The sequence below is a fragment of the Symphalangus syndactylus genome, chromosome 1, assembly GCF_028878055.3.
Source record: "Symphalangus syndactylus isolate Jambi chromosome 1, NHGRI_mSymSyn1-v2.1_pri, whole genome shotgun sequence".
In the NCBI taxonomy this organism is placed as follows: Eukaryota; Metazoa; Chordata; class Mammalia; order Primates; family Hylobatidae; genus Symphalangus; species Symphalangus syndactylus.
The window spans coordinates 96784325-96808414 of NC_072423.2; the positions used below are offsets into that span (position 1 = coordinate 96784325).

Below are 24090 nucleotides of genomic sequence, written 5' to 3' on the forward strand. Positions count from 1 at the left end.
GTTTGGAATAGGACCCCCAAGAATGGAGGGGGAGAGTGTGGCCAATGCTCCCAGAGGATAAAAGAATTTGGAGGCCGGGTGCGATGGCTCATGCCTGGAATCCCAGGGGAGGCCGAGGAGGGTGGATCACTTGAGATCAGGAGTTTGACAGCAGCCTGGCCAACATGGCAAAATCCCATCTCTACTAAAAATACAAAAATTAGCCAGGTGTGGTGGCGTGCGCTTGTAATCCCAGCTACTCAGGAGGCTGAAGCAGGAGAATCGTTTGAACCCGGGAGGTAGAGGATGCACTGAGCCGAGATCGCGTCACTGCACTCCAGCCTGGGTGACAGAGCGAGATTCTGTCAAAAAAAATTGGGGGCCCTGGCTGGGGCAGGGGGACTGACCGGCTGACTCTGTAGATCCCTGTGGCCCATTCCCTGGATGTAGGGGTGCCAGGCAGAGGCCCTTAGTCACAAGCTGAAGGCCTGCACTGCAGGTTACTCCTCATCCTACCTCCCCAGAAAGGAACAAGGTGCCCACAGTCTATGAGAACACCCCCGAGCCACAGCTCACACAGGTCCAGGGTTCTGGCTCTCCCAAGGGATGCTCAATGAACCAGGGTGGAGAGCTGACCCTTAGCAGGCTGGTCCTGGCCTGGGCCACTGGGGTGAAGTCAGGCAGAGGAGAGGGTGTCCTCCACAGCTCTGATTGTCTACATGTGGTGGGCAGAGCTGCCCATCCCGGGCAGACGGTGTCTTGTCAGATTCAAGGACAATGCTGTGAGCTGGCCTAGAGCTCAAGATGGCAAGGCAGATGAGCCAGGGGCTGGAACCAACTACCCTCCCAGCCAGCACCGGTGCCTGTAATTAAGCACGCAGATGCGACTCCAATGTGTGACGGCCAGGAGAGGGAGACAGTCAGGCACGGGGTCTGTGGAGTGTGGCTGTCAGTCCAGAAGGCCTGACTCAGGCAGTGGAGGCTGGGAGAGGGGAAGGGGCCAGCAGGACGTGACAATGAGAAAAAAAAGGCTGGGGAAGCCAGGGTGCAGCGAGGGAGAAGACAGGAGGGGAGGACCGGAGGGAGTTTCTGACCCATTCTCCCCACTCCATATTTTTCCAGCCTCGGCTTTGAAGTTATTTCAAACGGTTTGGGAGTTACTGTCTTAGCCTTTTATCACAGGCCCTTTGACATCCTTTTTGGAGGTGAATTTAAGAAAGAAGCTGGACACCCAAATCTAGCCCAGGGAGATCCTGGTGAGGGGAGACTGGAGATTCTGGACAAAGATCGGCTCTGCCTCAGCACCAGGTGGTTGAGAAGCCACAGCCAACTCCACAAGCGTTTTTGGGTGGCGCCCCATGCCGCCATATTTAGAGCAGATGCTGCTCTGTCTCTCCCCATTTCCCAGGGGAAGAAGCCGAGCTCCAGAACACTCTATAGCTTGCTCCAGGTCTCAGCAGCTGCAGACCTGGCCTGAGAACATGGCCTTACAAGATGCCCTGGCCACGTGTGGCCCATCAGTTCTTTCTGCCTTGGGCAGGTGGGCAGATGAAGGCCCAAAGGCCAAGCTCAGGCTGGGCAGGTGGCAAAGGAACCTAGTTAGACAAAGATTTGGGACTCTAGGACCAGGGCTCAATCCTGACTCTAGGCCTCCGGGGGTGACTTTGCTCTGTGCCTCAGTGGTCCCATCTTCAAAATGGAAATTGTGATGCTGATCTCCTGGGGCTGACGCAATGCAGCAGGTCACACATGTGCAGCAGGCTACACACACACAGCGGGTTACACTCACGCAGCAGGTTACACACACGCACCAGGTCACACATGTGCAGCAGGTTACACACACACAGCAGGTTGCACTCACGCAGCAGGTTACACACGCGCAGCACGTTACACACACACAGCAGGTCACACACAGTGGGTTACACTCACACAGCAGGTCACACTCACACAGCACAGAGACAGGGTAGGCATGTAACAAGCACAGAGCAAGTGCTGGCTGGATGTTCAGGATGGGAGCCTGGAATCCAGGGGAATTGGCCTAAGGAGCAGGCTCTGGGGTCGAATCCCAGGCCTGGCCCTGGGGTCCTGGGTTACCTGGGGCAAGGGACTTGCGCTATTCAGGACTAGTGATAACGACCCCACCTCATGAGCAGGGCAGGATCAGATTCTGTTCTGCGCAGGTTCAGGCCGAGCTGGCCACACCATGGGGGTGATGTGTTGAATTTAGCTACTTCACCCCTAAAGCTGGCTCCAGGAGGCTCACCGAACAGGTCAGAAAAAGGATTAAAGATGCTGGCTGTGGCCTCTTCTTGGGCCCAGGAGCCTCCCAGCAAGCCCCAGGGCGGGCATGGGTACCAGGGAGAAGCCCAAGTCAGTGGCAACGACACAGTCAACCTCCAGGGTGCGGAGTGATGGTGCACATTCACAAAACCAAACTCTGCCACGTGCATGGCAGAAAGAAAGGCTCCCCAAGGAGCAGGATGCACCCACACGATAGTGGCGAGCAGTCAGTACTTTAATTCAGGTCAGGCTCCGACACCTGGGGGGACAGGGCCCTGCCCACCCCACCCTGAGGTGGAACCCCCAGCTGCTCCTGGGCACAGGATCATTTACAAAAATAAATATGAAAAAAGCAGCAACTCTTTAGTGATCATGGAATTAATCTGACAGCAATTAAATGTGTTTAAGCATCTGGCATATCTCCTAAATTGCACCAAAAGAATTTGGAAGCACTTGGTTTGGTCTCAAAGGCAAAAGGAAAGGACAAGGAAGGGGCCAGGCCTCCCGCCAGGCCCCCGCCCCCCTCACATTTCCGAGTCCGCATACATCCCGTTGATTAAGTAGTCCACCTGGGTGTAGTCCTTCTTCTTGTAGCTCTCATAGGCCTGCAGGGCAAACAAAACCAAGACTGTGATGAAAAGGGTCACGCCGAGTAACAGCACCACCAGGAGGAGAGTTTTGTCCACCACGTACTGGGTGAGGGGCTCAGTAGTGACCACCAGGTACTGGCCTTGGGTGCTGGGCTGGCACGAGTCCGTGGCTGGCATCTTAGTGCCCCCTGAGCTCCCGGGTGTTGGCCCAGTGGAATCAGTACCCGATGTGGCTTCAGTCTCTATCTGCGCTGGTGCCTGGGGTGTGCCTGGCCCAGCGGCCCTCTGGGTATATGGCGTGGGGCTTGGCTGTGTCATGGGGGACATGGCCTCCACCTCAGGGATTGGGCTGGTGTGAGGCACTGGCACTGGGCTGGCAGTTGGCTCCCTGGCTTGTGCCTTGGTGGTGGTCACCACTGTGGGGGTGGGGGCGGGCTCTGGGGTTGTGTTTGAGGGCGTGGGTGTGGATTTATTTGTTGTGTTAACCACAGGCTGGTCCACTGACACCTGGCTAATGGGACCTTGTGCTTGGGGACGCGTAGGGGGTACAGGGCTTGCCGTGGTGTCACTGGGCATGTGCTTGGAAGGACTCGGATGAGTGCTCATGGGGCTGCTCGTGTTTGCTGTGGTTGCTACAGTCTGAGCACGTGTGGCCAACATGGCCAGGGTTGCTGTTCTTGGCAACGTGCTGCTATTTGGCACTTGTGCGAGGGCTGTGCTGAGAGATGGATGCCCAGTGGCGGTAATGGATGGGGTCCGCCCTGCGGAAGTGGACGTGGGCATGGGGGGTGTGAGTGTCATGGGAGTGCTGGAGGCCGCAGTCGTGGGAGCGCTGGAGGCCGCAGTCATACTGGGGGCTGCAGTTGTGGGAGCAATGGAGGCCGCAGTCGTAATGGAGGCCGCAGCCGTAATGGAGGCCGCAGTCGTAATGGAGGCCGCAGTCATGGGAGCAATGGAGGTCACACCATCAGCTGCACCTCCTGAAGTTGCTGGTTCACTCACATCTGTCCTGCTTGTGTCCTCTGTTGTGACTTCCGTAGAGTTGAGGTGGGCTGCCGAAGTCCCTTTGGTCAATGTGACAGGGGAAGCTGCTGCCATGGTTACATCCTCAGATGTTTTATTATCAACTGTTTCCACAGATGCATTCCTCTTGACTAATCCCTTCCACATTTTGTTAGGGACAAAGTTGCCTTGAAGTCAGAAAAAGGAGAAAAAGAGACACAATCATGTTCAATCCTGCGCAGGGGGATTGCTCAGGGATCGGCTTCCACCCAGCCCTGTGGGGCCCCCTCCTCAGCCCAGCCAGAGTCGGGGGAGGTGATGTGCAGACATGCTTCCTCCCCATCTCTCTTCCCACTGTTGGTATGCAGCTCATTGAAAAAGCCCTTGTCAATTTGATTTTAAAACTCCTTTGCCCTCTATGAACCCCCTGCCCATTGAAGGCTTCAGACCTTCGCTATTTGATCCAATTCCCAAAACATCAGAGTAAAAGTCTCACACAACAGGTGTGAATCACCATTAAAAGCCCACTGAACGCACACCCAGGTTTACAAAGCAGATAAACTGCACAGGTATTCACATCATAAAACAATGCTTGGCTTTGTGAAAGGATTCACTGCAGGAATTCTTGGAAATGAATGGCACAGAGTGGGAACGCAATTAAAGATCCGATGTATGAAGGAACCAATTCCCCAGTGAAGATTCAATTTAGAGATGACGTCAAATCTTGCAGGCCAAGGGAGCAAACCTTTCAGGGCTCAGCTGCCTGGTCCTGCTGGGGGCTCTTTGCCCACCATGACCCTGGAGAAGGAAGGTTGGCCTGACAACCCTTCCCTGCCCGGCACCTGGGAGGGCTGGGGTTCCGATGCGTTGGCCTGGGTTTGCAGACGTTGCTTTCATGGGCTCAGCATGCTTTGTGGCCACCGTGGGCCCATCCAGCAGTCACACAGCTTTCTCACTTACGTGGATCGTTGGATGCCGCATGGCTTTCAGATAGGGACAAGGAGAAAATCCAAATGAGCACAAGAGCTGTCCACATCTTGCGGGTGAGCTGGGAGCAAGGCTGGGCGGTCCCTGAGGCTCCCAGCCAGCCAGCTCCTCAGGCTGCTAATGGTTCCCTCCTGCTTGGCCAAGGGATCTGTGGTCAAGAAAGCATGCTGGTCAGAAGGTGTCTGGCCAGCAACACACAGCCTTGCCTGACAGCACCTGCTGTGGAGGGCTCTGGCAGGGTCCAAGGTGCAGACTGAGCCAAGTGCTGAGACCAGGGCCTGGTGCCCAGGAAGACCTCAGCCATGGTGTAGTAATAATCTGCCCCGTGCTTTGCATCTGATCACTTCTTGACCCAATTTCACTATGAATCTCAACCTGCAAAAGTTTCCACCCACTCATCCATCCATCCACCCACCCATCCATCCACCTACTCATCCATCCTTCCATCCACCCACTATTCTATCCATCTACTCATCTGTCCATCCATAAGTCCATCCATCCATCCATCCATCCATCCACCCACCCACCCATCTATCCACCCACTATATCCTATCCATCTACTCATCTGTCCATCCATCCACCCACTCACCCATCCATCCATCCATCTACCCAACCACCCACCCACCCATCCATCCACCCACTCATTCATCCATCCATCCACCCACTATTCTATACATCTACTCATCTGTCCATCCATAAGTTCATTCATCCATCCATCCATCCATCTACCCACCCACCCATCCATCTATCCACTATTCATCTACTCATCTGTCCATCCATCCATCCATCCATCCATCCACCCACCCACCCACCCACCCACCCATCCATCCATCCACCCACCCATCCTTTCATCCAATATTTACTGAGTGCTTACTCATGTGCCAGGCAGTACACTTAGGACAAAAAGGTGAAAAACACACAACCTCTTCAGGGACCTGAAGTCCCTGGGAGACACAGAAAAGAGGTCATTGCAGGCTGGCACAAGCATTGTGCAGGGTGTGACTCAGTGCTGGGAAGCAAGGAGGAGACAGTACGCAGGCAGGCCTTGAAGAGTGAGGTAGGCTGGTCCTCTGGGCAGAAGCCCCAAGGATGGTTGGGCCCCAGAGGACAGGGTGCCACAGGGGCCCAGAGGACACAGTTCAGCCAGTGGTGGTGTGGTCGGCATGCCAAGGAAGGCTTCTAGGGAAAGCGACGCCTGGGCCACATTCTGAAAGCTGGGTGGGGGTGGGCAGGCAGGTGGAGAGGGAGCAGCAGATGACAGCAGCAGGGTCAGAGGCAAGGAAGAGCATGGTGAGGCGGGAATTAGTCTGGAGAGAGCGAGGAGGCCCAATGAGCCACGTGGCAGTTTAGATTTCACAGTAGGGGGATGGGAGTCCCTGCAGGGCCTTAGACAAGAACAGGAAGGTGCTTTTGGTAAGAGGGGAGGCAGGGGCAGCCAGTGAGGGGCAGCGATCCAGGCACCTGATACAGGCGTTGAGTGAATGAGTGACTGCCCCACTTCAGAGACTGCAGTGGTCCCCACAGCTGGCCCAAGTAGCTGTAAAGCAAAGCCCTCTCCTTCATTCTAACGCTCCACAGAAGTGATGTGGATGACTTAACACATTTTTATTTTTTTGAGATGGGTCTCGCTCTGCTACCCAGGCTGGAGTGCAATGGCACGATTGTACCTCACTACAGTTTTGACCTCCCAGGCTCAAATGATCCTCCCACCTCAGCTGGGATCACAGGTGCACACCACCACCCCTATTTTTTTGTGGAGAGAGGGTTCTCGCTATGTTGCCCAGGGTGGCCTCCAGCTCCTCGGCTGAAGCAATCTTCCCGCCTTGGCTTCCAAAGTATTGGGATTACAGGCATGAGCTACTGTGCCCGGCCCTTAACGTATTATAAAAAAATTATTTGGTTTGGTTGATTTGTTTTGTTAGATAAAATAATGAAAACAGTCACAAGGAAACCAGCACTTAGCAGCCCATAGCAAAGTGGGGCCCCAGCTGCATAGCTGTAGGCGGACTGGGGCTTGGGGGTGCTGGCTGAGCTGCCCATTGGTCACTCAGGGACAAAGGGGCCACTGAATGCATGAGTGGCAGGAGCAGCCTTTTAGCTCTTTCAGCATTCACTGTCATTCCCTTGAGGAAGCTACCGTAATAGGGTCAAGAGACCATGCAAGGGGAGTGGGAGACCAGCAGGGCACGCAGAGGCCAACAGCACTGCCTGCGTTCCAACCCCATCTCCCAAGCTCATTAACCAAGTGACATGTGCAGCCACAGATCCCTGAGCCCCGCTGAGCTGCATGGGAGTGACATGGGATCATGCGGGCAAGGACCCAGCATGGCGCCTGGCTTAGGCAGCAGCCCACCCGAGAAGCACTTCCAGCTACGCAAAAGCAGCCACTGCGCGACAAGAAGCCCCTGGGTGGCTTCCTGCCTCCTGTAATCCACGTGGACTGTTGTCAAGCTGCCCCGGGGCTGGAGAAAGCCCTTAGAGCACACACTCCTCTGGAAGGCTGGTGTGTTCCTCGAGACTCCCGGTCTCTTTCTGAGAGCCACTAACTTTTCTCTAGCTTCAAATGGTGCTTTCTCTTCAAAATGGTCTGTAAGGGCTCCTGATGTGTTAGGGGTTTAGAAAAATTACTTGGCCTTACAAACCACAGATCTAGAGTGCAAAAAGCATTCTTTGTTCTGACAGAAAAAAAGTGTGGCCGGGGGGATGGGGAGAGAAGAAACTTACCAATATCACGCAGGGCAGAACTGAAACTGGAAGGTTTCGGGCACAAAGAACTCACAATCCTCCATGGGCCAAGGCAGTGCAGCTGGGCTTTTGATAAATATGAGTATTTAAATGGCTCTCTCTTGGGCCAGTAACATCTACCGAATGTTTTTAAAATGCTACCACCCCTGGGCTCCAGATGTTCCCCAGGCCTGAGCCCAGGATTTGAAGTCCTCTGGGTGAGTTAAAGGTGAGATGATGTGGCAGGGGCTTCTTATGGGTGAAGAGGGTCTCGGCTCCTGAATGTACCCCAGCCCCAGGCCTTCTGCTGCCCCCTCACTACAAATCTCTAGGGCAGGGGTCAGCACACTTTCTCTATAGAGGACAGGATGGCAGTATTTGGGATTCTGTGGGCCATTCGGTCTGTGTCTTAGCTACTCAATTCTGCCTTTACAGTACAGAGGCAGCCCTGGAATAGATGTGAATGGTGGGCACGGTTGTGTCCCAATAAAACTTTATTTATACAAACAGGCAGCAGGTGGGATTTGGCCACAATTTGCTAGCCTCTGCTTTAGCACTTCAGCCAGCTTCAGGGACCGTGCTCCAGCTACAGCAGGGAGGATCAGACTCAATGTACTGAATGAACCTCCTTCTTGTCCAGTTCCTTGCCTTGGAACAGACAAGGACCTTCTCCTTCCTGAGAGGGGACAGCCTCTCATCATCTTCTGCTAAGAGGTGCCCCTCCACCACCCTGCATGAGTGAGACACAGCCTCCCTGCAGCACAGAGGAGGCTTCTGTGAGGGCCCACGGCATCACCAAGGTCAGGGAGAACCTCTTGAGGTAACTTGCATTTGTGTCACGAAGCCGAAGAGGGTTGCAGGGGATTGCGTGATCCCCATCCTGTTCATGGGCCACCACCCCAGTCCACTCAGAAGATAAGGCCTCCTGATCAGACACAATGACTCATGCATGTAATCCCCGCACTTTGAGAGGCCAAGGCAGGCGGGTGGATCGAGCTCACGAGTTAGAGACCAGCCTGGGCAACATAGCGAAACCCCATCTCTACAAAAAATACAGAAATTGGCCAGGCGTGGTGGTATGCATCTGTAGTCCCAGCTACTTGAGAGGCTGAGGTGGGAGGATGGCTTGAACCTGGGAGGCAGAGGTTGCAGTAAGCCAAGATTGCACCTCTGCACTCCAGCCTGGACCACAGAACCAGACCTTGTCTCAAAAAAAAAAGGAAAAAAAAAAGGAGGCAGGGCCTCTGACAGTTAAGGGCCACAGACTGGGCCTTCCTTGGTTACTATAGGCCTGGCTGTCTTTCCTTTTCCCTTGACCCTCTGATGATCTTGCAAAGCTCCCTCTACGCTCACTATCCCATCACCCAACAAACAGGCCCGGCCTGCAGAGCCAGGACACTCACCAGAGGCCGCTGCTAAAGGTATGCTCCCAGCCTGGGCCATCTTCCTCCTTGGAGAGCTGCAGGCTTGGCACTGTGTCGCTGGGCGAAGTCTGGCTTTGCAGGGGGTGAAAGCCACATGGTGGGGCACTCCCGGGCCATGCCATCCTTTGTGGCACATGTGAGACAAAGGTAGACTCTCCGCTCTGGTAACAGACGCATCTAGAGTTTGAAAAAAAGTCCACATTCCTTAGGAAAGGCATGAAGGAAAATTCCAGTGAGGAAGGAGGCATGGAAAGAGCAGCATTCAATAGATCGTGTAGTCTCTCTAAATTATGGAAATCAGTGTGTGGAAACTGTATCAGGTGGGAGAACTCTGTGCCTTTCTGCTTAGTGGCTTGAAGTACTTGAAGAAAATACGCTATTTTCTTTCCTTGGAGCCTTTCAGAAATGTTTTCCAAAAGTGATACATGCTTGTTAAAAAAAAAAAAAAAAAGAAAGAAAGATATGAAGTAGAGAATGAAAATCACAGGTGAATCCATTCCCCAGGGATAATCATTAACATTCTGGTGCAAATCTTTCCAGACCCTTTCCAGACACCTCTTATCCTGGGAAGGTTATCAGTAGTAGTGGTGATATCAAGGACCACCATGGGCCTGCTCCCAACACAGATGCCCACGTGCGCACACACACATGCACTTACATACGCTTGTGTGCACACAGCTGCATGCATGTCCATCTGCACACGCACACATGCCACCATACGTGCGCTCACACAGGCACATACATACACATGCAAAATCACACACACAAAGGTGAGGGCACACACACGTTTTCCACTGGGAAAACGACAACATGGATCAAAGCTTTCAATGTCAAAACTTCCAATGCAGGCTGGGCGCGGTGGCTCACGCCTGTAATCCCAGCACTTTGGGAGGTTGAGGCGGGTGGATCATGAGGTCAGCAGTTTGAGATCAGCCTGACCAACATGGTGAAACCCCATCTCCACTAAAAATACAAAAAAATTAGCTAGGTGTGGTGGCGGGTGCCTGTAATGCCAGCGACTTGGGAGGCTGAGGCAGAAGAATCGCTTGAAACCAGAAGGTGGAGGTTGCAGTGAGCCGAGATTGCGCCACTGCACTCTAGCCTGGGCAATAAGAGCAAAACTCTGTCTCAAAAACAACACAAAACAAAACAAAACAAAAAACAACAACTTCCAATGCAGCAACTTCAACTGCAGTTTCTTTTAAGGAAGCACTCAGACAGATGTCCAAAGATGATCTACAAAGATATTTCTCACAGCATTATTTAGAAAGAGTAAAAAACTGGAATAGTTCTGTCAAGTATGGCCCCATTCCTATATAAAATACAATGACAACTGTTAAAAATATACAACTCTCTACTTATTGACATGGGAAGATATATAGCACGCATCAATAAATGAACAAGGCACATTACACAGCAACGTGTGGACCATGATCCTATTTTCGTTAAAAGAAACATTTATTCAAGGGTCTGGAAAGATTTGCACTAGAATGTTAATGATTATCCCTGGGGAATGGATTCACCTGTGATTTTCATTCTCTACTTCATATCTTTCTTTCTTTTTTTTTTTTTTTTAACAAGCATGTATCACTTTTGGAAAACATTTCTGAAAGGCTCCAAGGAAAGAAAATAGCGTATTTTCTTCAAGTACTTCAAGCCACTAAGCAGAAAGGCACAGAGTTCTCCCACCTGATACAGTTTCCACACACTGATTTCCATAATTTAGAGAGACTACACGATCTATATACCAGGAGAGACATTTTCCTAGGAGCCAAGCAAAACTTTAGAGGAATCCAGAAGCAAAGCCATAATGCAAAGATGTTAACCGGCACAAATGATTCTCTCATTGATGAATATTTAACGCGAACTCAAGAGATTACAGAAACAGCTCGTCACCTCTTATCCTGGGAAGGTTATCAGTAGTAGTGGTGATATCAAGGACCACCATGGGCCTGCTCCCAACACAGATGCCCACGTGCGCACACACAATGCACTTACATACGCTTGTGTGCACACAGCTGCATGCATGTCCATCTGCACATGCACACATGCCACCATACGTGCGCTCACACGGGCACATACATACACATGCAAAATCACACACACAAAGGTGAGGGCACACACACGGAGCATGTCCACAAGGCTATCTCAGGACACTCCACGGGTTTCTCAGGAAACTTCTGCTGGATACCATCACCACTTATTCCCTCCCAGCCAGTGGGGCTGGTGGTCACTCCCACAGAAACAGGAATTGGCCACTGTGTAGTCAAGAACAGGCCTTCGTTGTCCTATGACTTCATCCCTCTGCTATGGTCCTGCCTCCACTTTCCAACAGAATATTCTAAATGTCAAGATCCCACGCGGGAACCTGTGGTCATCTATGTAGGTTGACTCATGATGGACAAACCATTAACAACATTTAAAATAACTGTTTCCCCTGCAAGGGCTTCGAGCCAAAATTAGGATGTGAGTCTTGGGACCCCACCTAGTTATTCTCATTATTATCTGATACAGGGAGACTGGGTAGATCAGGGTTTCAGACCATAACAGATGTGAAAAAAGAGACCCCAGGGGCAGGAGGGGAATGAGCAAGAGAGAATTAAGTTTGTATTAAGTTGGAGACCAGGGCAGATGGAAAGACAGAAGATTAGGCTGGCATTGGGAGCTCCCTTCTTCAGGGGTCAGCTCCCCATAGGATCTGCAAGGAAGGTGCAACAGGATACTCCCTTGAGCCAGGTGACACTCCATGAGAAAGGCACCCCCAGACTGTGCCCCTGGGTGTCAACCTCCCTATCCTTTTCTGGTTCATGACCTCGAGACGCCCCCCAAGGCATCTTGTCTGAATTCTTGTGTTCTCAACCTTGGCTTGTTATATATGGGGCACTTCATGCCAGTTACACAAAACTGGACTCCAAGCGTAGTGCTACATGCCTGTAATCCCAGACACTCAGGAGGCTGAGGTGGGAGGATTACAAGCCCAGAAGTTTGAGTTCAGCCTGGGCAACATAGTGAGACCCCATCTCTTAAAAAAAAAAAAAAGGGAGAGAAATAATTCTTTTTTTCTGGCATAGAGAGGTTCCAAAGACCAATCCTGAAGCTTGGTAAAGAACTACAGCTGTTACCCCCACATTCTATCAGGCTATTAAGACTCACTCAGCAGCAACATGGCCAGGTCCCCACACCAAGTTAGGCAAGGTACAGATACCAAGGAGTAGGAACTGCAAAAGCAAATACAGGGCAAACTGCAGGTACCTAATCCTGACACGTCACCTGGCTGAACTTTGGTAGCAGAAGCCCAAGGAACACAGACTTATGGCTTTGTGTATATAGACATTGTCCTGTAGTCCAAAGGATGTGACTTTGTGGCAGATGGGAACCTGGAACATTGGACATTTATTATATTACATTAACTACCTTGCTTTCTTCCAGGTTTCTGGAAGTTTTGGTATCATAGCTAAATGCTAGAGCCTAGTTTTTGCTAAGAACGTGGGTAGCTCTGACATTCCTTTGTCCATTAGGTAGATCCACTGTATAAATGGAAAAATTTGTATTTTAAATATTTTCCTTGCTGATTTTATTGAAATGTTAGAGATTTTCCTGGGGCGAGGGATAGCTGCAAGTTGTTAAAGTCAGATTTCTAAGCACGATGATATTTCTGGTAGCAAACCATGCGTGTGGAGGCCGATTCCTCCTATCAGCCTAAGTCAACATGCTAAGCAGCCACACGGGGGCTACTAAGTGACTCGCATGGGGGAAGCAGGCAGGGAGACAGATGGGCAGGGGAGGGAATCTGGGGCAATGCACAACCTCCACCCAGGTACAGAAAGGGTCTGGGGGATAGGTCTGGGTCACTCAACTAAGAGCGACACTTCTTGGGGTCCAGTCCCGTCCTGGGCTTGCTCGGGAAAGACCCCAGGACAAATTCGCCCCCCCTACGAGAGTGTCCCCATTCTGCTCCCAAAATGGGACAAGCGGGCCTCTTCTCCAGTCTCGGACCCCCTTCAGCCCTCCTCCTTCCTCCTGCCTCTTGGGCCCCCAGCCATGCTCGGCCCCCCGTTGACTCCTTCAGTACCTGCATTGCTCAGCGTCTTGCACTCTGTGCGTGCCCCATCCGCCGCTCCTCCTGTCCCGTTCCTCCTGCCTCTCTCAGCCCCACTCGCTCTCCCCCTGCCCCTCGTGCCCCCATCCAACCCTCCTCCTGCCCCCCCACCTCTGTCTCTCAGTCCCAAGCCGGTCAGGGAGCCCTGACAGCAGCTCTCCGGACGGCAGTGCGAGCCCCTTACCCGGGCGCAGCAGGCCCGCGGCGGCCTGGTGGCCCTCGGACAGTAGGAAAGAGCCTGAGGCCCGGCGCGGGTACGTGGCCGGCAGCGCAACCCAGGCAGCTCTGGGCAGCGCGCCCTGCCCGGGCCCCGCCCAAACGCCGGAAATGACGTCACGGAGGGAGGGGCGGGCCTGCTGGCCGGGGCGAGGAGCGGCAGCGGAGGGGCCTGTGGGGAACGGAGGCGAGCCGGAAGAGGGGGCGTTGTCTGCTCTCAGGCCCCGCCTCCCCGGGGCCGGCTCGGGTCACGTCTCGCGCGCTGCCAGAAGGAGCTATTTTGAGCAGGTCTGTGGCGGAAGTGGGTGTTCCCGGGTCTCGGCTGCCCAGCTGTGCTTGCTGCCGTCTTGGGGTCCTGGGGTGCCTGGGTTGGCCTGGGTGAGCTCAGAGGCACCTTGTCGGCAGCCGAGCCTGAAGAGGCGACCTCGAAACGCCTCGTGAGACCTTTCGCGGGCACACGCCCTTGGCGTTCCTCCGCTTCCTCCCACGTTTCTTCAGCCCCTGGCGGGGCTCTGGGGTGCCCGGTAGCTAAGAGTGGGGTGGCAGCGAGCGTTTCTCTGCACCAGCAGCGTGCCACGCCCGTGCTAAGCACTTTGCCTACAGAGCCAGTGGCTTAATTCTGCAATAGCACAGTGAAGAACTTCGCCCCATTTTACAGGCGTGGAAACAGGCTCATCAAGTGCTGTGTAATTGTAAAACCTGGGATAACAGAGGAGCAAAACGCAATGTAGAGGCAAGTGTGTGGAACTTGACTTTTGTTAGAAGTAGGCTTTGCAGGCCGGGCGCGGTGGCTGTTGCCTGTAATCCTAGCACTTTGGGAGGCCGAGACGGTCGGATTACCTGAGCTCAGGAGTTCGAGACTAGCCTGGGCAACATGGTGAAACCCCGTGTCTACTAAAATACAAAAAATTAACCGGGCGTGGTGGCGGGCGCCTGTAGTCCCAGCTACTCGGGAGGCTGAGGCAGGAGAATTGCTTGAACCTGGGAGGCGGAGGTTGCAGTGAGCCGAGATCGCACCACTGCACTCCAGCCTGGGCGACAGAGGGAGACTCCTTCTAAAAAAAAAAAAAAAAAGAGTGACTGTGACTCTGTGTTTTCATTTCCTCTTTGGCAGCATAGGGACAATTTTTACTGCTGGGGCTGAAATTACAAACATAAGACACAGCCCCTCTAGAGCAGCTGGGCAGCTGGCCCTCCATCTGCTTTCTTTTTTTTTTTTTTTTTGAGACGGAGTCTTGCTCTGTCGCCCAGACTGGAGTGCATTGGCGCCATCTCAGCTCACTGCAAGCTCCGCCTCCCGGCTTCATGCCGTTCTCCTGCCTCAGCCTCCCGAGTAGCTGGGACTACAGGCGCCCGCCACCACGCCTGGCTAATTTTTTGTATTTTTAGTGGAGACGGGGTTTCACCATGTTAGCCAGGATGGTCTCGATCTCCTGACCTAGTGATCCACCCGCCTCGGACTCCCAAAGTGTTGAGATTACAGGCGTGAGCCACCGCACCCGGCCCATCTGCTTTCTTAAGTTTCTGTTGGAACAGAGTCATGCCTCTTCATTAGGTATTGTCTGTGGCTGCTTTTTTGATAAAAGGGCACAGTTGACTAGTTGTAGAGACTATATGGCTCACAAGTCCTAAAATATTTACTCTCTGGCCCTTTACAGAATATATTTGCTGATCTCCAGTCTACAGTGTTACTGATGGGTTTCTGACACAGAAATACCTGGCTGAGATGGTCCAACATACCGGGAAACTCATTCTCTCCTATGGGAAAGTCATATTCTCTGATAGCATCTTTGGTCACCTGAAACCCAGTGTCTGTTGAAGGCACAGCTCTGGGAACTGCAAAACTGTTCTGTGGAGTGTTATGGAGAGTAAAGCCAGGCAGACCAGCTGCTTCTGAGGGCTGTGGATAAAATAGAGAACGATACACTTACATCCTCTACCTTTTGTCTCCAGGCACAGATCATTTCAGGTGCCTTCTGTGCAGAAATAGCTGAATGAACTCGGAGCTTGGTCCTCTTTGTTGTGAATTTACAATGTTATTTGAATGTAAGACCTTGCTAGATACGACATTTGAAAGTCAGGTCTCTGGAATGACACTGCCTGGCTTCAGATCCTTCATTTTTTTGCTGAATGACAACAAACAAGAGGCTTAGGCTCTGTGCCTCAGTTTCATCATAGCCAATTCTGGTATTTGCTGTAGTTATGTTGAATAAAGTCACCCAGTACACAGACTTAGCAAATACTGCACCTTGGAAACCACAGCTCCTAGGGAAGATACAGGGTTAGGTTCCTGTGAGCCTCTGATCACAACATTTGTATCAACAGATCAATATACATAACTTTGTTTTTGTGTGTGTGTTTCTATTTAAAGGTGCTTTATTTAGGCCAGACACAGTGGCTCATGCCTATAATCCCAGCACTTTGGAAGGCCGAGGCAGGTGGATCACCTGAGGTCAGGGGTTCGAGACCAGCCTGGCCAACATGGTGGGACCCCATCTCCACTAAAAATACAAAAATTAGCCAGGCGTGGTGGCACATGCCAATAGTCCCAGCTACTGGGGAGGCTGAGGCAGGAGAATCACTTGAACCCAGGAGGTGGAGGCTACAGTGAGCCAAGGTCACGCCATTGTACTCCAGCCTGGGCAACAGAGCAAGACTCCGTCTCAAACAAAACAAAACAGAAACAAACAAGAAGCCTTATTTAATGTCTATTATTGACACATTAATGAGATGGGAATAATACAGGGTGGTCACAGGAGAATTAAATTCCAGGCAGCAGTTTTACATGACTAGAGACTGTCGTCTGCTAAGACCCTGAAAAACCAAGGTATGAACCAAGCTGGCTAAGACCAACTGGACCCAACATGGCGCTGGGCTTGACCTAGGCTTCCCCTAGGACCCATTATGTGCTCATTAACATACTAAACACACAACCACCAGTACCATGACAGTTTCAGGAACACTCAGATTTGGCGCAAAAATGGGTGACACCACCGCTCCAAGAAATTTCCACCTTTTCCCAGGAATTTTCATGAATATTCCACCTGTTGGTTAAAGAAACCCGTAAAGGTAGAAACCCTAAACCATTGCTCGACTCTCTCTTGAGTGGGCCCGCATTCCTCTTTCTTGAGTATGTAATTTTCACCTTGTAATAAGTCTCTGTACTTTACTATTTTCTGACTCATCCTTGAATTCCTTTTTGTAATGACATAAAGAGCCCGGGGTCAAGGTTCCCACCTGCGTTTGGGCACCTCCCCAGCCCACTGGTATCAAACCCACAGACAACAGCATATAACTCATGCCTGAATGAGGTACATCTAACATGTATTTTCTCCCTAAGACAGACCTTTTGCACTGAGGAACACTAGATAACACTTCAACCCTATGTGTGGGGGCCATTTAAAAATGCAAAACCACCACCCAAAAACAAAAAATTACAAAAATGTGGCGCTAAACAGACCAAGAAAAGGACAGTTGTTGGCAGTAGGTGAGCAGAAATGAGGGCAGAGAGAGTCCTTGCTGGGTCTCAGCCAGGGAATCTAGCACGCGGCGACTTGGATTTTCCCCACTCCAGGCACATGGCATGTACAGGCTCATGGCCTCGGAAACGCTGCAAGTATTGATTTGTTGGGGGGGCGGTGGGGGGTTACACATAAATTTTTTACCTACTAAGTGAATTTGCAAATGTGGAATCTACGAATTATGAGAATCAACTGTATGCTAAAATAGAGGAGTAATAGGACCTGCCTCATCAGATGGTTATGGGAATTCAATGATATATGAGTGCACGTAAATTGCTTATAATGGGGCATTACACAGAGAGGACTGAGTAAATATTAGCCAGTGTTTTTTGTGTGTTTTTTTGTTTGTTTTTGTTTTGTTTTGTTTTCGAGATGGAGTCTCATCCTGTCACCCAGGCTGGTGTGCAGTGGTGCCATCTTGGCTCACTGCAACCTCCGCCCCCTGAGTTCAAGCAATTCTCTTGCCTCAGCCTCCGTAGTAGCTGGGATTACAGGCGTGTGCTACCACACCCAGCTAATTTTTGTATTTTTAGTAGAAACGGGGTTTCACCATGTTGGCCAAGCTGGTCTCAAACTCCTGACCTCAGGTGATCTGCCTGCCTTGGCCTCCCAAAATGCTGGGATTACAGGCGTGAGCCGCTGCACCTGGGCCCGTTGTTACTATTATTGATTACAAAAGAACAGGACTCTGGTATTTGGAAGAGGATTCTCTGGAGTTTGGAATGACTTGAAGTCCCGGAGTCCCAAACCATTCCGAACCCCTCCATGGTGCCGCCTTTGTCACACCAGGCAGAAAGCCCTTCCCTTGTCACCAGAAACTCCCTCAGGAAGGAGCTGTTCTCTGTCATTAAAGGGAGTTCCCTTTCAGGAGGAAGCCAATACTCCCCTTCATGCTTCAGCCTTTATTGTCATTATTTGAAAATAGAAGGTTTATTTTTATGTTCTGAACACAAAACTAAGAATATTACAATTATGAGAATTTTGAGAATAAAAGTGAATAATTGATGGGGATAGGAGTAAAATTAAATACGCATTATTGTTCTGAGCCTCCTGACATGTCTCTTATAATGTTCAGAAGAATGAATTTGGTTTTCAGGTATTCACTATGGATGGCCAGGGGAAAAATCTTAAGGATTATGAAACCAGGCTACTACGGACTTACTCTGAGTTTTTTTTTATTTTTAAAGCATGTTAATTTTTATTAACATGCTTTAAAATTAAATAAAAATTTTATTAAATTGTTACTTAATTTAGTTCACATGTATTTGATATGGTTTAAAGAGTTTTTATTGAGGATTACTATACGTCCAGAAAAGTGCACATAAATGTTTATAGCTTGATGAATTTTCACAAACTGAACCCCCCTGTGGAATGAACACTCAGTAACAGTGGCACCAGCGTCCTGGGGGCTCCCTTCAACCCCCCTTCCAGGCCCAAAATGAAAATGCCAAGTATCTGTGAAGACTCAGAGCAACCTGAACTCCCGTAGAGTTGCTGGTGGGAATGGAAAATGGTACAACCACTTTGGAAAACAGTTTGGCAGTTAAACATACACGTACGTGACCCAGCAGTCCCACTCGTAGGTATTTACTCTAGGGAAATGAAAACATACATCCACACAAATATCTGTAGGAAGTGTTTATAGCAGCTGTATTTGTAATTGCCAAAACTGGTAAAGGAAAACCTTGTTCTACTCACAACATGTCTGACATCCATGTGTAGGTTTTCTTTTCTTTCTTTCTTTTTTTTTTTTTTTTCAAGACAGGATCTTTCTCTATCACCCAGGCTGGACTGTGGTGGCACAATTATGGCTCAGTGCAGCCTTGATCTCCAAGGCTCACACCATCCTCCCACCTCAGCCTCCCAAGTAGCTGGGACTATGGGTGTGCACTATCCTCAGCTAATTTTTTTTTTTTTTTTTAATTTTTGGTAGAGACAGGGGTCTCACTACATTGCCCATGCTGGTCTCGAACTCCCGGCCTTAAGCAATCTTCCCTCCTCGGCCTCCCAAAGTGCTAGGATTACAGGTGTGGGCCACTGTGCCCAGCCCAACGTGTGGGTTTTCCACACCAAGCAATTCTCTGCAGACGCCAACTGGGTATCCTACAATTTAATTCAATTCTGACACTAACTCTGTGGAGTTAGCACAGACCCCATAGGTTAAGAACTCAGTCCCAGAAGAATGCCCCTGCTTCAGGCATCAATCCCAAGTAGTGGGTCCCCAGGTTACCACACTGGCTACAAATCAGAGGGGCCCACGACCTCCTCCTTAGTTTTGTCATTTGCTAGAGCTCACAGAGCTCAGGGAAACACCTTACTTCCAGTTGCCGATTTATTATAAAGGATACAAATGAACAGCAGATGAAGAGAAGCATAGGGCAAGGTCTGGAAGGGTCCCAAACCCAAGAGCTTTTGTTCCCATGGAGCTAGGGGTGCACCACACTCCTGGCACATATATGTGTTCATGAACCACAAAGTTCTCTGTACCCTGGCCTTTAGATTTTTTTTTTTTTTTTTTTTTTTTTTGAGATGAAGTTTTGCTCTTCTTGCCCAGGCTGGAGTGCAATGGTGTGATCTTGGCTCACTGCAACCTCCATCTCCTGGGTTCAAGTGATCCTCCTGCCTCAGCCTCCCTAGTAGCTGGGATTACAGGCATACACCACTACACTTGGCTAATTTTTGTATTTTTAGTAGAGACTGGTTTCCCATGTTGGTTAGACTGGTCTCAAACTCCCCATCTCAGGCGATTCACCCGCCTTGGCCTCCCAAAGTCTTGGGATTACAGGCATGAGCCACTTCGCCTGGCCCAGGCCTTTAGACTTTTATGGAGGCTTTATTACATTGGTGTGATCGATTAAGTAATTGGCCATTGGTCATTAGCTCAATCTCAGCCTCTCTTCCCTCCAAAGAAGTGGGAAGATGGGGTGGGGCTGAAAGTTCCAATCTTGTAATCATGCCTTGGTCTTTGTGGTGACCAGACCCCTCCTAAGGTATATAGGGGTCCCCAGCCACACCAGTTGTCTCATTAGCATACAAAAAGACACCATGATCACTCCTGAGACTCCAAGAGCTTTAGAAGCTGTGTGCCAGGAACAGGGGCAGAGACCACTTATATATTTCTTTATGTCACAACTGGAAACACCCAAATGCTAATCAATGGGTGAATGAATGGATATACAACTTGTGGTATGCCTTTAAAATGGACACTACCCAGCCATAAAAAGCCACGAATTACCGGCTAGGCACAGTGGTTCACGCCTGTAATCCCAGCACTTTGGGAGGCCGAGGCAGATGGATCACATGAGGTCAGGAGTTTGAGACCAGCCTGGCAAATGTAGTGAAAAACTGTCTCTACTAAAAATACAAAAATTAGCCAGGCATGGTGGTACGCACCTGTAGTCCCAGCTACTCGGGAGGATGACTTAAGAGAATCGCTTGAACCTGGGAGGCGGGGGTTGCAGTGAGCCGAGATGGCACCACTGCACTCCAGCCTGGGCAACAGAATGAGACTCCATCTCAAAAAAAAAAAAAAAAAGTTACCAATTACCGATATATGCAACACCACCGATTAATCTCAAAAGCCATTATGCTAAGAGAAAGAGACCAGCTGTAAGAGATGACATACAGTATGATTCCATTTATATGACATTCATGAAAACAAAAAAGTATAGAGACAGAAAACAGTAGCTGCCAGGGATGGGAGTGGGAAGACAGGAAATGACTTAGCGTTGCCAGAGAAAATACAGGTTGCCCAGGTAAACTTACTAAATCTGGCAACCCTAGACTGACTACAGAGGGGGATAAAGGAAGTTTTGGGGATGATGGAAATATTCTATATTTTGATTGTGGTGATGGTTACTTGCCTGTGTACATTTGTCATGGAGTCATGGAGATGTAAATTTTACTACATGTATATTATACCTCAATAAATTTAGCTAAAAACAAACAAAACAGCTGTAAAGAAAGGTAAAAGTCAAAAATGGAAAAATGGATTATGGATTATGATGGTAGTTAATGTGTGTGTATGCGCGTGCGCATGTGGAATTGAACACTTAAAATAGGTGCATTTTATTCTGTTAATTATACCCCCAATAAAGTTGATTCTTTTTTTTTTTTTTTTTTTTTGAGGTGGAATTTTGCTCTTGTGGCCCAGGCTGGAGTGCAGTGGTGCGATCTTGGCTCACTGCAACCTCCACCTCCCAGGTTCAAGCAATTCTCCTGCCTCAGCCTCCCAAGTCGCTGGGATTACAGGTGCCTGCCACCATGCCCAGGTAAAATTTTTTTTTTTTTTTGAGATGGAGTCTCTCTCTGTCTCCCAGGCTGGAGTGCAGTGGCACGATCTCGGCTCACTGCAAGCTCTGCCTCCCGAGTTCACGCCATTCTCCTGCTTCAGCCTCCAGAGTAGTTGGGACTACAGGCGCCCGCCACCATGCCGGCTAATTTTTTGTATTTTTAGTAGAGACGGGGTTTCACTGTGTTAGCCAGGATGGTCTCGATCTCCTGACCTCGTGATCCACCCACCTTGGCCTCCCAAAGTGCTGGGATTACAGGTGTGAGCCACCGGGCCTGGCCAAAGTTGATTCTTTAGAAAGCAATATTATAAATAAAGAAGGTTGGCCAGGTGCGGTGGCTCATGCCTGTAATCCCAGCACTTTGGGAGGTCAAGGTGGGGGCATCACGAGGTCAGGCGATCGAGACCATCCTGGCCAACATGGTGAAACCTCGTCTCTACTAAAAATAGAAAAATTAGCTGGGTCTGGTGGCGTGCACCTGTAGTCCTTGCTACTTGGGGGGCTGAGGCAGGAGAATCACTTGAACCCAGGAGGCGGAGGTTGCAGTGAGCCTAGATCACACCACTGCATTCCAGCCTGGTGACAGAGTGAGACTCTGTCTCAAAAAAAAAAAAAAAGAAAAGAAAAGAAATAAAGAGGGTCACTTTATGATAAATGATAAAAAAAATTCAACTCACCAGGAAGATGTAACAATTCTAAATATTCTAAATCAGAATGTACCAATAACAAGACCTCAAAACTCATTTTGTATTCTTTTGGAACTTGAGAAAATAATTCTAGTATTCATCTGTAACACTAAATGGTCAAAAATAGCAAAGAAATTAGCTTGCCTTTATTTCTCAAAATGGCTACAAAATATTTATTACTTTTATAGTAGAAAAAGAGTATTTTTCTTCTGTTTTTTGTTTTTTTAAGACAGAGTCTTGCTCTGTTGCCCAGGCTAGAGTCCAGTGGCACAATCTCGGCTCACTGCAACCTCCACCTCCCTGATTCAAGCAATTCTCCTGCCTCAGCCTCCCGAGTAGCTGGGACTACAGGCGTGTGCCACCATGCCTGGCTAATTTTTTGCAATTTTAGTAGAGACAGGGTTTCATCATGTTAGCCAGGCTGGTCTCGAACTCCTGACCTCATGATCTGCCCGCCTTGGCCTCCCAAAGTGCTAGGATTACAGGTGTGAGTCCCCTGCGCCCTGCTGAAAAAGAGTGTTTTAAAATAGAAAACTGTTTTTTAGGAGAAATGCTCTTTAGCGACAACAACAACAAAAAAAAACCCCAACTTAATCCCAATACACATTTTAAAGTAGTATATAGCATGCAATAGCTGAGGTATAAACCTGCCTATCCATTCCTTATTAAATTATTGCCGGAAGTTCAAGTCATTCCACTCAAAAGGACTGCAAATAAGTGGGAAAATCGTTCTTTGAGAAGAAGGTATATGATTTGATATTGTTTTGCCTAGAGAAGAAAAAGAAACAAACCCATTAGAGTGTTGCAGAACCTGAATGGTTTTTCAAGAGTTATGTTGATCAACTTTCTGTGTAGAGTAGCAAATAAATAAGTGTCACCGATTTGAACAATAGTGTATTTGGGAAATAAAGGGCTGCTTCCTGTCTTTTGAGATCTTCACAACCACAAACCCTGTCTTGTCATCTGTGTTCTGGCATGCCCAGGCACATTTGACCAATTCTAAATGCTAAACGTTACGCCAGCACCCGAGTGTAACCCGTCATGAGGTGAGTCACAGTGAATCCTAACCAGGACCCTGGTGAGAAATGCTGCACGCTTCCTCCCCTTTAGATTTCTGATTTCACTTAAGTTTCCCGGTAGCACTTATGGTGTCATTGATCACCCCTCCCCACCCCCAGTCTCTAACAGTTTTGTCTTCCATGGGTCACATATGTTTTGGAGATGTCTGACTTTCCCAAGAGCTAGTGTTGAATTTCCACCCAGTGTTTCCAGGACGGCAGCCTGTGTGAAGTGCTAGGGAAAGCCTTTTCATGCCTTGAAAAATACACACTGAAGTATTTCTCTTCCTGAGCTTCAAGGAGACTCTGCCTTCAAAAGGCCACTCCCAGGCACTGCCTTCTACCAACTTCCCCATCTAACTCTGATTACATCGGACCACTGTCTTCCCTCCACGCCCCCAGCCCTGAGGTTGTCAATGGGGTGCTCCAGCCTCCATGTGCACCCTGTGACTTCCTTCATCCTAGTCCTGCTGACCCTTGTGGCTTCTCCTGCTCCAAGGCCATGCCCGGGACCCTGTCATCATCCCCAGGGACAGGCTCCATCTTAGAGAGAATCCACCTGGCTCCCACTCCTGAGCCATCTTCCAGCTATCCTGCCTTGAGACTCCCACGCACCTGCTCCTGGGCTGCGGCCACACCCAACAAGTAAGTCATTCTCTTGCCAATAGAGTGTCTTCCACATCCTTGTCCTTCCCACACTCCCCTTGGCAGCCCCACCCCGCTGGATGAATCCAGCTGCCCACCTGCATGCCTGCCCGTGGGTGGGTGCTGAGAGAGACCTGTGGCTTTTTCCCACAACCAGGCCTTCTGAGCTGCCAGAAACCCCATGCTCACCTGGCATGGTGCTCGCATCCAGCCCCCTCCACCATTTTCAAACCCACCTCATTCTCTTTCAGCAGGTCTTGCCTCTTTCTTCAGAGAGACAACAGCAGCCCTATCATGGGAACTCCCTTAACTCCCTTCCTCCCTGCCTGCACCAGGCCTGAAGAAACACACGTCCATCCTTTTCTCCTCCCTTCCAGTAGCATTGGAAGAGGTGCTCTCACCAGTGAAATATCTTCTCACCTGAGATGCGGGTTCTATCCCCCACAATCTCCTGGGGAACTTTATCCCACTGATTAACTACTGCCTCTCCGGGACGTCCCACCTGTCTCTACTGGAATCTTACCTTTTTTTTTTTTGAGACGGAGTCTTGCTGTGTTGCCCAGGCTGGAGTGTAGTGGCACAATCTC

General features: G+C 50.0%; 1 protein-coding gene across 8 annotated transcripts; it reads right to left on the reverse strand.

Moving 5' to 3' along the window:
• Positions 1–2476: 2476 nt before the first annotated feature.
• On the reverse strand, positions 2477–13464 carry C1H11orf24 (chromosome 1 C11orf24 homolog). 8 transcript variants are annotated; one of them, XM_055270598.2, is made up of 5 exons: positions 13270–13422; positions 8966–9163; positions 4812–4986; positions 3852–4039; positions 2477–2864 (listed from the first exon to the last, which is right to left on the reverse strand). In XM_055270598.2, exons 3-5 carry the CDS (start codon positions 4885–4887, stop codon positions 2784–2786), a joined length of 345 nt encoding a protein of 114 aa, XP_055126573.1. In that variant the 5' UTR covers positions 4888–4986; positions 8966–9163; positions 13270–13422; the 3' UTR covers positions 2477–2783. The 8 variants fall into 8 exon arrangements, with proteins under 8 accessions (XP_055126573.1, XP_063491898.1, XP_055126563.2 ...); XM_063635828.1 differs by having other exon boundaries at positions 2990–4039; XM_055270588.2 differs by having other exon boundaries at positions 2477–3729; positions 3766–4039; positions 13270–13413.
• Positions 13465–24090: the final 10626 nt, after the last annotated feature.